Source organism: Schistocerca piceifrons, chromosome 2 (genome assembly GCF_021461385.2).
Source record: "Schistocerca piceifrons isolate TAMUIC-IGC-003096 chromosome 2, iqSchPice1.1, whole genome shotgun sequence".
NCBI lineage: Eukaryota > Metazoa > Arthropoda > Insecta > Orthoptera > Acrididae > Schistocerca > Schistocerca piceifrons.
The window spans coordinates 548,207,848-548,220,818 of record NC_060139.1 but is presented as its reverse complement, the minus strand read 5'-3'; the positions used below and the strand labels follow the sequence as shown (position 1 = coordinate 548,220,818).

The 12,971-nt window shown below is 40.9% G+C and overlaps 1 protein-coding gene across 1 annotated transcript in view; it reads right to left on the bottom strand.

Annotated features, from left to right (window-relative positions):
• Nucleotides 1-12,971, bottom strand: part of LOC124776218 (coiled-coil domain-containing protein 40) — a 366,819-nt gene that overhangs the window by 306,642 nt on the left and 47,206 nt on the right. The window contains exon 3 of the mRNA XM_047251072.1: nt 10,787-11,006. Within this exon, the coding sequence (XP_047107028.1) occupies nt 10,787-11,006 (220 nt within the window). The remainder of the gene's footprint in view (nt 1-10,786; nt 11,007-12,971) is intronic.

Genomic DNA, 12,971 nt, shown 5'->3' with positions numbered 1-12,971 from the left:
TTGGGGACTGCATTCCGACTCTGGGGTACCCGTAGGCCACTGGAATGAGCCTCAATTGGCTGCCATAGTCTCCAGATCTGAACACATACGACTCCTTCTCATGGGGCTATATTAAAGACAAAGTGTACAGAAATAACCCCAAAACCATTGCTTAGTTGACAACAACCATTCAGGAGGTCATCGACAGCATCAATGTTCTGACACTTCAGCGGGTCATGCAGAATTTTGCTATTCTCTGTGCCACATCATCATCAATGATGGCAGACATATCAAATGTATCATAACCTAAATCCAAATATCTGTAGTGACATTTACATGTTGAATGAAGTAAGTGCATGCCACAGCTTGTAATTAATTTACATTTGTTTTTCATATAGTTCAATAACTATCACCCTGTAAAAAAGTACACAGTAATGTGATTTTATTCCTATTATTTCCACAAGCTGGCTTTTCCGACCCCAGGTTCCCAACCTCAAATTGTTCAGTGGAGCATCCTCTATGTCGTGTTAAATTTTTGCATGTTCTTTTGGAAACACACTGTATAACTGTCCAGCACCAACCATTTTTTTCCTTGCTACATGGAACAATGTGTCTTTGTTTGGCTTTTTTTCACATTAAAGCTAAAGATATTACTGTTACCTGGAAATCATTTGTAATCTTAAAATTGTCGCAGATCCTTCTAGCACTTTTATTCTTCTTCAAAACAAAATCCACTTATATCCTACTAAACACAAAACCAGTTGGTACAGAGATTGCTATCCTTGATCTCATAATGTATCAATATTGTACTCCTTACTTATTGTTGGCTTCTGGAACTTTCGGAGCTGAACAATGAACACAGTCTTGCTCCATAATGACAACAATGTCCCAGCTCCCAAGGCCATGTGCTATCTTGGCATGGGGAGAAGAGTGGGTGCTGAGTTTCCGTATGGAGCGAATGCATGCCGCCATGCCGCAAATAAGTAATATGCAGAATTTGGTATAAAGTGGAATTAAAAATGTTATGTCAGTTTGTAGAAGAAAAGTATTTTCAGTTATTTCATGGAAAGGCACTTGGGATTGATTAAGACATTTGTGGTTGCTACGGTGTCATGCTGGAGCACTAATAATTGTCGTAGAGAAAGACTGATACAGTGCCGTGTTTGAGAATAACTGATTGTCATAGAGAAAGATACTGTGAGTAGAACATAAATGAAAAGGCTCTCATGATCAGTGATTACATGTTTAATTACCAGGATATACAATGTAGCAATGGGTAGTTCAGTGTGAATGTGAAACCAACATAATTGTTAAATGAGACTCACTGACAGCAGGCACTATTAGGGAAGTGTGTTACATGAAAAAGGAACAATGAACGTAAATAACTTGTCTTGTACGTTTATTATTTCAATGTGGTCTTCCTCAGTCTTTAAACAAATAACTTTAATATCTGCAGTGTAGAAGAGACATAGATTAGTTTCAGGCATATGGTCATGTTAATTATGTAACAAAGGTCCCATTCTCGTGTCTCATAGTCCGATAGCTGCAAAAATAAACATAAGAGACATTTTAATGAAGAGAGAAAGGAGCACTACATCTAGCGACCATGAAAAGATGACTGTTCTTCAGTGAAGAGTTGTCACCAACATGCAATAGTGGGCATTGAACAATAGAGCTATGAGCCTACTTGTGGAGAGAGAAATAAAAGTATATCACTGCCAACAGAACATGTACGAAGTGGAAATCTATGGCACATTGGATTGCACTGCTTTGAGACAAGACGAGTCACTATGCATCATCTTGGATTGCTGTGGCTCGAGGTGACCACCACGACAATACAAGGGTGCGGTGCAGCTTGCAGCATCACACCGTATCACAACTAACATCACAGTAATAAAAGTAAGTGCTGCAATAATGCCAAATGCCCAAAGTTTGAAGTTATTGCTGTACGCAAAACCTTTCACTTGTTTGGTGTGTACCAATACTTGAATGGGGGAAATTAGTTAGGCATGTGCTTTATACTTTCGACTTTCAAGTGTAAAAATGTATTCCGTAAGGGAGCAAACATCAGCTGTTAATGTTGTGGGAATTTGGCTTGATAAAGAGGGAGAATGCAATAGGTCAAGGATCAAAGATTCCAGTTTTGAGGACATGACTAACAAAGAATTGGTAGACATGGAACTTTTGGAGGAATTATGTGCGAGTAAAACCTCAATGACACTGACACAAAACAGCAAGAGCTACAGGTGCCCTACTCCATGGTAAAACCAAACAGCAGTCATTGACCAGTAGAGTTCAGTTGGGTATGACACTACTACTCAACACAATAAGGGAAAGCCAAGAGAAAACCGCAAAAGACCTATGAGAAAGTCAAAAGGCAACTGTCAAGAAAATAAAGGAATTAAATGAAAGTCAAAAAGAAATGCTAAAAGAATTAAAATATAGTCAAGAAAAATCAATAACATATTTTGCAAGGAAACAAGAAAAGGTAATCATGAAGCTCAAACAGTGGTATGATAAGTGAGTGGCGAAGATAAAAAAGAGAGACCAGAAGAGAAATGTACAGACATATGTGAAGATAAGCAAAATATGCGTCTTGTCAGAATGTATGCTACCTGTGGAGTCACAATTAGAAGCAAGCTTAGACACTGATCTGTTAATGGAAATACCTAGTTCTGAACTTAGCATGTCAGGCAGAGTGACAGCTATTGTGATTTTAAATGACAAAACAACTAGTACATGCACCAGAGATGGTAGTTCACTATCAGATGCACACAATCTCATTACATATGCAGATGTCTTCTCAGTGGGTAAGAAACTTACCTAAGAGCAAAATAATCAGACAGAAGATGCAAAGATTATTGTTGCAGAGAAGTTGGAGCAAAACGATAAGAAACAAAAACAAGATCCACAACAGCAAGCAGCCAACCAGCCTGAGTGTCACTTGCAATTAGAAAAACTGTTAATTACACTCCTGGAAATTGAAATAAGAACACCGTGAATTCATTGTCCCAGGAAGGGGAAACTTTATTGACACATTCCTGGGGTCAGATACATCACATGATCACACTGACAGAACCACAGGCACATAGACACAGGCAACAGAGCATGCACAATGTCGGCACTAGTACAGTGTATATCCACCTTTCGCAGCAATGCAGGCTGCTATTCTCCCATGGAGACGATCGTAGAGATGCTGGATGTAGTCCTGTGGAACGGCTTGCCATCCCATTTCCACCTGGCGCCTCAGTTGGACCAGCGTTCGTGCTGGACGTGCAGACCGCGTGAGACGACGCTTCATCCAGTCCCAAACATGCTCAATGGGGGACAGATCCGGAGATCTTGCTGGCCAGGGTAGTTGACGTACACCTTCTAGAGCACGTTGGGTGGCACGGGATACATGCGGACGTGCATAGTCCTGTTGGAACAGCAAGTTCCCTTGCCGGTCTAGGAATGGTAGAACGATGGGTTCGATGACGGTTTGGATGTACCGTGCACTATTCAGTGTCCCCTCGACGATCACCAGTGGTGTACGGCCAGTGTAGGAGATCGCTCCCCACACCATGATGCCGGGTGTTGGCCCTGTGTGCCTCGGTCGTATGCAGTCCTGATTGTGGCGCTCACCTGCACGGCGCCAAACACGCATACGACCATCATTGGCACCAAGGCAGAAGCAACTCTCATCGCTGAAGACGACACGTCTCCATTCGTCCCTCCATTCACGCCTGTCGCGACACCACTGGAGGCGGGCTGCACGATGTTGGGGCGTGAGCGGAAAACGGCCTAATGGTGTGCGGGACCGTAGCCCAGCTTCATGGAGACGGTTGCGAGTGGTCCTCGCCGATACCCCAGGAGCAACAGTGTCCCTAATTTGCTGGGAAGTGGCGGTGCGGTCCCCTACGGCACTGCGTAGGATCCTACGGTCTTGGCGTGCATCCGTGCGTTGCTGCGGTCCGGTCCCAGGTCGACGGGCACGTGCACCTTCCGCCGACCACTGGCGACAACATCGATGTACTGTGGAGACCTCACGCCCCACGTGTTGAGCAATTCGGCGGTACGTCCACCCGGCCTCCCGCATGCCCACTATATGCCCTCGCTCAAAGTCCGTCAACTGCACATACGGTTCACGTCCACGCTGTCGCGGCATGCTACCAGTGTTAAAGACTGCGATGGAGCTCCGTATGCCACGGCAAACGGGCTGACACTGACGGCGGCGGTGCACAAATGCTGCGCAGCTAGCGCCATTCGACGGCCAACACCGCGGTTCCTGGTGTGTCCGCTGTGCCGTGCGTGTGATCATTGCTTGTACAGCCCTCTCGCAGTGTCCGGAGCAAGTGTGGTGGGTCTGACACACCGGTGTCAATGTGTTCTTTTTTCCATTTCCAGGAGTGTATTTATGAACAGTGAAACATTTAGTAATTTTCACACTGTTTGTGTTTAGATATCATCTGTGTTAGGCTAGCAGAAATGTCATTATAATGTCGTTGGAATGAACAGTAAAATTTTCTTTCTTTTTAGCGTTCCATAATTGCCACATTTACAGAGTAGGAGTGTCACACGCTGTGCATATTTTGATTTTTTTTTTTTTTGGGAGTATGGACACTGAGTGCCTCATTATTTACATGTCTGAGGAGCAGCCAAGAAGGCAGTGGAGGGGAATATAATGCAATGCACTTGTCACTCCTGCCTGGCCACATCTGCTGAAACTCAACAGGTGTGAAGCACAGAGCCACCTCAGATGTACTTCCGCAGCACCATTGCATGATACCTTCACAACAACACATGACCAGAAAGGCTGTGTGCACATCAGTGGCCTTCAGACGTGGCTCTGGCTGCTACGCAACACACTGCCACCTGCAGAGCCAGTGACTGTAACCAACACCTGTTGCTTCATGCTGTGATGGGAGAAATGGAAACTTTAAGCCACACAACTACCTATTAATCAATGATTGATTTTCACCATGCTCGCTTGGCATCTGTTGCCTTGCGTCATCAATCAGCTGCAAGTCCACCTAGCAGTGAATGTATGCACTGCTAAAAGTGTACTGTGACAAAGTAAAAATGCCAAAATATGCATGTGTTTGTGAGTGTCTTGTTTCAAGAAAAAGGCACCAAATTGTATTAATTGTATTTCTTTATATTTTTTAACTGCAAATATCACATTTTCTGCCTGTTTTTCTTTATTTACATAAAAATAAACCTTTATCTATTTCTTTCTGTTATGATAACTAATGTTCTTGAACTATTATTTGTGTTATACATGTTGACGGCATGTTGTTTACATTTGAGATGGATTTTTTTCGCTCTGTGGCTCTAGATGTGACACGACAGTAAGTATTCTTATGCTTTATTCGTTCTTCATTTCTTCTACTGATATGACCAGATTAAATTAGTTTATCACATGATCAATGATATTTTTTTGATTACAGTATGCTAGTTGAAAAAAGTTAATCAGTAACATCATGATTTGAAAATGAGGGTTTTGTTTTTGTTTTTGTTTTTTCTGCCTCTGCACGCAATTCATAGGACTATGCATTAACATTAACAGAATTAAGATGTGCCGTATGCTGTAGACATTTAAAGTCTACATGAAGTACTTCTTTGGCACTATTTTTATGGACACCTGTACAAAAGCATTTCAATATTTTTATTGCTATAAAATGCAGTTCTATGCAAATTTAATTTCTATGTATGATCATTGCCTGCTTATCAGGTACATACAAAAATGTAAAGATTGTAATTTTCAGCACAGGGATGAGAGAATATGGAGTGTACATAATGTTTCTTTGTATTATGATATAGTGACTCAGGATGGAACCATTTCAGGATTGTTCAGTGGTTATTTCTTTTTCTGTGAGATTTCTATTTTCTTTTTCATGGGGTTTTCACAAATCTTCTTTCACACGCTTTTTTTTTTTTTAATCTACTGAGGAAATGTAAGGAGCATTGCTATCTTTGTTGTCATAACACATCAGTATTGTATTACTTATAATCAATGTCTTCTGAAACTTTTAGAGCTGAACATGCCTTTTCTCTGTGAAAACATGGTCTTGCTGTATAATGACAACAACATCCCAATGCTCGGAGTCATGCACCATCTTGGCTTGGGGAGAAGAGTTGGCACTGAGCTTCCATATGGAGCAGAAGTGTGCCATGATACTGCTGACTGGTAATGTGCAGAATTCTGTAGAAAGTGGAATTAATAGTTAAAAGTGTTCTAGTTATTTTGTGGAAAGGCTATTGAGACTAATTACAAGTTTTATGATCAGTACAGTGTCATGTTGGAGGCTCAATAACTTTCATGGAGAAAGGTTGATGGAGTGTCGTGTTTGAAAACAAGTGATTGTCAGGGAGAAACATACTGAGAGTAGTACATAAATGGGAAAGTTTCCATGATCAGTGTTTACCTGTTTAATTATGAGGAAACAGTATGTAGCAGTGGGTACTTCAGTTTAAGTATGAAACCAACATAACCATTAAACGAGGGTGAATGAAAGAAGACATTGTTACGGAAGTGTGTTACATGCAAAAGGAACAATAAAGCCAAGTGATTTAACTTGTACTTTTATTATTTCAAAGTGACTTTTTCATTCTTTAATTCAATATTTGCTGGGTATAAGAGATACATTTTCATATTAGGCACATGGTCAGATCAACTACTAACAAAACATGAGCTCTGTGTAAAGGTCCCATACTTGAATCAGATAGCCAAATAGCTGCCAAAATAAACAAAAAAAGACGTTAAATGAAAAGAGTGAGGAGCTTTACAAGCTGTATACATTTTCACTATTATATAGCAGTATGTTTTATTTCCACATAGTCAAAATAACTTATATTTTACACAAAATCACATTGTTCTGCTCATTGGATTTTGACCTTTTGCAATAACAAGATTCAAGTATCAAAAGTAGTAATTCACCATTGCAAGTAATAGCCAGGTGATGATTCTGATTCATTCTTCTCCCCCCTCAGAGTCGATTGATCATTCGTGTAATGTTACCCAGGTGGGTCAGAAATGCCCACCCTCTTCCGTACTGCCCTGTACTTCATACAAGTTGAAGAAACACCAATCCTGCTCTGGCATTCCAGAAGCAGCTCCCCATAACACACAGCAGAGTGTTCGGTCTTGGCAACTGAGGCCACATAGCTGCAGTGTGTGAACAAGTGGCCCACTGGCCACATGCTCAGCAGTGGCATGGGGTATCAGTCTTCACTGTCCACTGCAGTGCAGGCTGCTCTCCTGCCACCACAGAAGCTTACATTAGAATTCCAGCTGGACATCAGTACTGTCATGTTGTTAAGCAATGAGGACACATTATGGCAGCTCAACTCACCTTTGCTCAAAAGGCTGGGTGCCATGTGACGTCATACTGCCGGAAGGCCATTCTTCAAGTTGGAGGGCCAGTTAGGTACAATAATGTCAAACATGTAATAACCTGCCTAATTGTTGCTCCCCTGCTGCTGCTAATATTTTTGGGTTGGACACCTTTACCAGTTTTTGGTTTCAGAGTAGTGGACCAAGTTCATTTATAGTTTCTGAAACAGTGCCTTTTTCTGACCTTGATGCTCTGTGCAATTCACAGGAGATTTTTGAACCAATGTTTGGATCTGCACATAATTTTACTGATTCAGCTATATGATGCCTTCAGCGAAGCCAAATTTTGTAGAACTTGCCTGCTACCATTGTGGTTAAAGAAGTTCTTCAAATATCTTCAGGATTTAAGTTTCATTTCCCCACTTTCAGTCAGTAAAAAGGATGATACCTATACCAGTCCATGAAAAATCTAACAGGTCTTTACAGATTTGTTACAATTTTAAGACCACTAAAATGCCCAATCCAACAATGATCTCTATCCTATGCCTCCCCTCCAGTATTTGTTAACTAAACTGCTCAAGAGCCACTACCTTTCTCAGATAGATTTAAAGGAAGAATATCAATAACTGCTGCTCAATGATGCATCTGTCAGCCATTAAGTCTCAATTATGCAATTCAGCTAACAGAGGTGCAATTCTCTCTCTTTGGGGTTGCTAGTTCACCTTGCCAATGCAGTCAGTCATGTGCTGATCCCTACTAAACACGGCACTTATGCTGATCCCCACTAAACATGAAACTTAAAGTCATTCCTTGGTAACACCAGGTACTATGCCACATTTATTTAGAATAATTAATTCAAAGTATTCCACACAGTGGTAATTATTTGGATGATATTATTCTTACAGAGTCGACTCGTGCGGAACACCGCAGGAACTTCAAATCCCTTTTCAAGTGGGTCCAGGGAAATGGCTTACATTGTCCACTGGACTTTTATCCAGAGGGTAAAATAACTGTGGCACATTCTTACTCACAAGGGTATCATGTCCACACGTGAACTTGCCAATGCAGTCAGTCATGTGCTGATCCCTACTAAACACGACACTTATGCTGATCCCCACTAAACATGAAACTTAAAGTCATTCCTTGGTAACACCAGGTACTATGCCACATTTATTCACCATGTAGCACAAATTATGCACTCCTAAATCAGCTGCACAACAATGGCTTTAGATTTGTGTGGTCAGCCACCTGTCGATAGGTGTTTCAGTGCCTTACGGATGGTCTCCAGGCTGCACCATCTTTGATACCACATACACTGGGACAGGCATTGACACTCGTCAAGGATGTGTTCTACCATGAAATTGTGGCAGTTTTATCCCATAAGTTGTTGGATGTTTCTTAACTGCCAATCAGTCATCTTTGCATTGAGAATATTTACTAAAGCACAGTTCAAAAATTCACAAAATGAGAAAAGAGGATTTAATGGTCTTTTTTGGAATCAAGAAATTTCATATATATTTACAAAGTAAAGTAAACACTGAATGCTGCCTACAAGGCAGAACAAGTAGCAATCTATGATCTTGGGACATGTGATAAGCAAGTCGCCAATTCCTTCAACCATTATGCCCAGCAGACGAATTCTGGTGATGCTGCTGCTTCTTAGTTCAAACAGATCCTCATTTAGCCTCACTGAGTGGACCTGTACCAGAATTCAGATAATGCTGCTGCTTCTTTTTTCAAACAATTCCTCATCTGGTTTCACAAGGGCTGAATCGACACCATACCAGACCTCCCTACCTCAAAAAAATCTAGAGGAGGTGCTGGGAATTGAACCCGGGTCCTGCCACATTGAAGGCAGCAATGCTAACTATTCAGCTACATTTATATGGCAACAAATTCCACCTACTGACTGACCACAAATCCCTGATTTCTGCAAATCCTTGTTTTCTGCACAGCATGACTGACCTGCATACAGGCCCACCTAAGTGTGGGGAATCAGCGTCTGGATGACTGGATCCAGAGTGGACCCAAGGGGTTGTCATCAGCTACAAGAATAATCAGTTGTTTGACATCATGGCCAGACAAGTCCCTCTGAACCACAGCTCTGGCCAGAGCCACAGCCATTATCAGTGGCACTGCTACCACCTTCATTCCCCGGGATGGATGCCAGGGTCACACCTGCTGGGTCTCTCCACCTCGCACCACATACCAGTACAACCTCTGCTCCCGCAACCCTGCTTGCCAAAAGGCTGCTCTCTTTGCCCTGACCCTACCTCACTGCTGTTGTACCCTTCAGTCTCTAATGATCTCAGAACATTAAACTCTAATATTCCTACCTTTCCTTGTCATGCCTACTCAATCTGCTGCCTATGGCATCCTCCCAACTCCATCGCCTCCACCTGTCTTGGTTGACCCTAAGCCTGAGGTTCTGGATCTGTTCACAGGGGGTTATGCTGCTTCACCAGCGGCTCCCCTCCCATACCACCAGCATAAGCTGGGGCATTTTCAGGCTACATGCTGATTTCAGTGGGGAGCGATTTAATAGCTCCGTCAATGGCTAATATCAACTGCAGCTCACAAGTGCTACAGCTTGTGGTGGATGATCGCCTCCAGGATTGTGCATGTCATGTCACATGGGCCAAGCTGCTTGCAGCAACAGGACTAGGCAGGCAGCTGTGACTATTTAGTACAGTCTATTACATGAGTCATTATCAATCACGCTGTTCTCCTTATTAGATTTCCTCACAGTACAGTATCTGGACATTTTTGTTCTCGTTTTTGGATTTTATTCAGTGTTTTGCTCTTGATGAACTTTGCTTTGTTTATGGAGCATGCATTAGTATCAGAAGAGGACAGAAAAGTTACCATTGTGCAGAATAAACTAAGACAACAGACCATTCCCCTGGAATGTAGACTGTGTTGGAGTGCTGTGCTGATGTAATCTTCTCGAGCTTTCATCTGGATGGCTGCATTGAAATTCCACAATGTTTCTATGAGTGTCACTCTCATCATCTTCTGGCAAACGTCTTCACCTGAAGATAACAGTGACACTGCAAAATTTCAGCACAGCCACCAAGAAGGGTTCATCAAGCCATTCCTCATTTCCTTAGAAAGGGACAACAATAATGTAATCAGCAGTCAGAATCCGTTTACATATACTAAGGACTGATGTGAGGTCAACTATGTGAAATTTGGATACCAACCCAGAACATTTTCTTGAGTAAATACGAAAAGATCCCATCCATTTAAGGGTGCTTAATGACAAAGCACCAAGACTGCATTACAAATAAAAACAGACATTTATTTGCAGATAGAAATTAAATACTGGAATATAATTCTTAAGAAACATGTTATTATCTGTGAATGAAATTACTGAAAATTACTTTTCTTTACAGTCTCTATGATACAGTAACATCCTATTTTTAATAACTGTGTTGGCTAGGAATCACACAACACAAAAATAACATCAGAAATTGCTGTGATTATGCTAACCTTTTTTCTGTTGCTTTCTTAGCTTGTCAGAATCAATTAAATGATGCGATTTTGAATTCTGCACCTTTTGTTCCATGTCATCTCTCATCTTTTTGGTTTGTGATAGTGATTCATGATAATTAAGTAGCTGATCCTTCTGTTTTGTTACCTCCTGCTGCATTGTACGGAGAGTCTCTTCCAAGTCTATATGCTCCTTGTTTTTCTTCCTGATGTCTCCATCCTGAAACATGAAAATAACTATGAGATGTAATTTTAAACCAACAAGTGATGATAAAATTACATTTCATCCAAGAAAAAAGAAAGTAACATACCTATAAATTTCTACTGACTACTTTACTTGCATTCCCTTCACTCTTATTTCATACAGTCTATCCCAGTCAGAAAGGCGTGCTCTTCTTATCCAGACATATTTCAGTCCCCAGTCTCTCTCTCTCTCTCTCTCTCTCTTTTTTTTTTTTTTTTTTTTTTTTTTTTTTTTTTTTTTTTTTTTTTTTTTTTTAATCTCATCAACTTATCTTTAGAAAAGTCTCGCTTCCTACATTCAGCCCCTCTTGAGCAGTAAGTACTGAAATTACTTAACTTTTTCATAGAAGCTGTCAGCTAATCAATTTTGTTTCTCCAAAATGTGAGTCACAAGCTAAGACTTTCAAATATAACATGAAAAAATGCCAACCTTAGATATGAAATATTGTCTGTGATATATGAAAATATTTTATCTTGCTTTAATTAAATTAGTAAGCCCACAATTCATTAAAAATTGAACTGCCATGCATAAAATGACTTCTAACTTCTGATTACTTAACAAATGAGTTAATGTTTTAAATATTTGACTTTAACCATGGAAGTGTGGAAAAGTTTGGAAAAGATTTTAATTTACGTTTAAAGCTTGTTGAAAGTTTCTAAGTGCACTCGTTAGCAACAAACATGGGATGAGTATAGCCTGGGTAATTTGCACTCCATTTTAAGTACAAGCCTGCTTTCCACATACATCAATGTGTAGGATGTGATCTCATGAAGTATGCTGTAAAATGATGTAATTTTGGAGGTCCATTCAGTGGTATATGTGGATATTGTCTGCAAAATCTGTTGTGAATAGAGGTAGTACTAAAGAAGTATTAAATTAAAACATTCTGCCTGATGTGGCAGTGTTGCTGCTTGAACTGCAAAAACATATTAAACGATAAACTTTCTTTTCTTTATCAATTTGTAGCAGAGGGTGGGGGGGGATCAGCAAGAAAAAGTTTAGTAAAACTTTGAAACTATGTGTAAAGTTTGTTGCATGTCTCTAACTGCTTTCATTCTCAAATGCTGGATGAATATAGCCTGGGTATTTGTACACAATAACTTATGCTGCCTCAAGATACACTGAAGCACCAAAGAAACTGGTAAAGGCATGTGTATCCAAATACAGAGGTATGTAAAGAGGCAGAATACAGCACTGCAGTCGGCAATGCTTATATAAGACAACAAGTGTCTGCACAGTTGTTAGATCAGTTACTGCTGCTACAATGGCAGGTTATCAAGATTTAAGTGAGTTTGAACATGGTGTTGTAACGCCGGAAATGCATATCCTTCTATTTCCATCTATTGTTCTATAGATTTTTCCTTATTTTGTTACCTGAAGATATGACATTTCTGTGTCTTTATATATTGTAATTGTTTTACTATTTGTATATATATATTTATGCATTTATGTCGATGTATAATTGGTTTGTTTTGTAAATATTATTTGTATTTTTACGCTGGGTCTTGCCTAGGGAAAACTATGCTATCGAACGAATACATCGATAGGTCGTGTGGAGAACCAAAGTGTTTAGGATCTTTGGTAGTGTTAACTCTGCCGCGTAGAGCACAGGCAGAGCAGACAGAGTCTGGCTGGAGGAGGGCAGTGGAGCAGGTGTGTTGTGTGACGCTCCCGCGAGTTGCTGCGTTTTCGAGGTTTGGCAGCATGTAATTGCACTCAACTTGCTATGTTAGTTTGTGACATGGTGTCGTGGAGCCCGTTTCGGCTGGAGACCGTGTCTAGAAGAAGGCGCGCCAACATCCAGCTTCTGCAACAGCGACGGCCGACAATGGGTGACTGTCGCCACCTCCTCGATCAACAACTTCAAACCTTCAATCAACCAACAAGGAAGACTAAAAGCACGTAAAGTTTTAGAACTGTATGGCAGACCTCAGCTTTTCA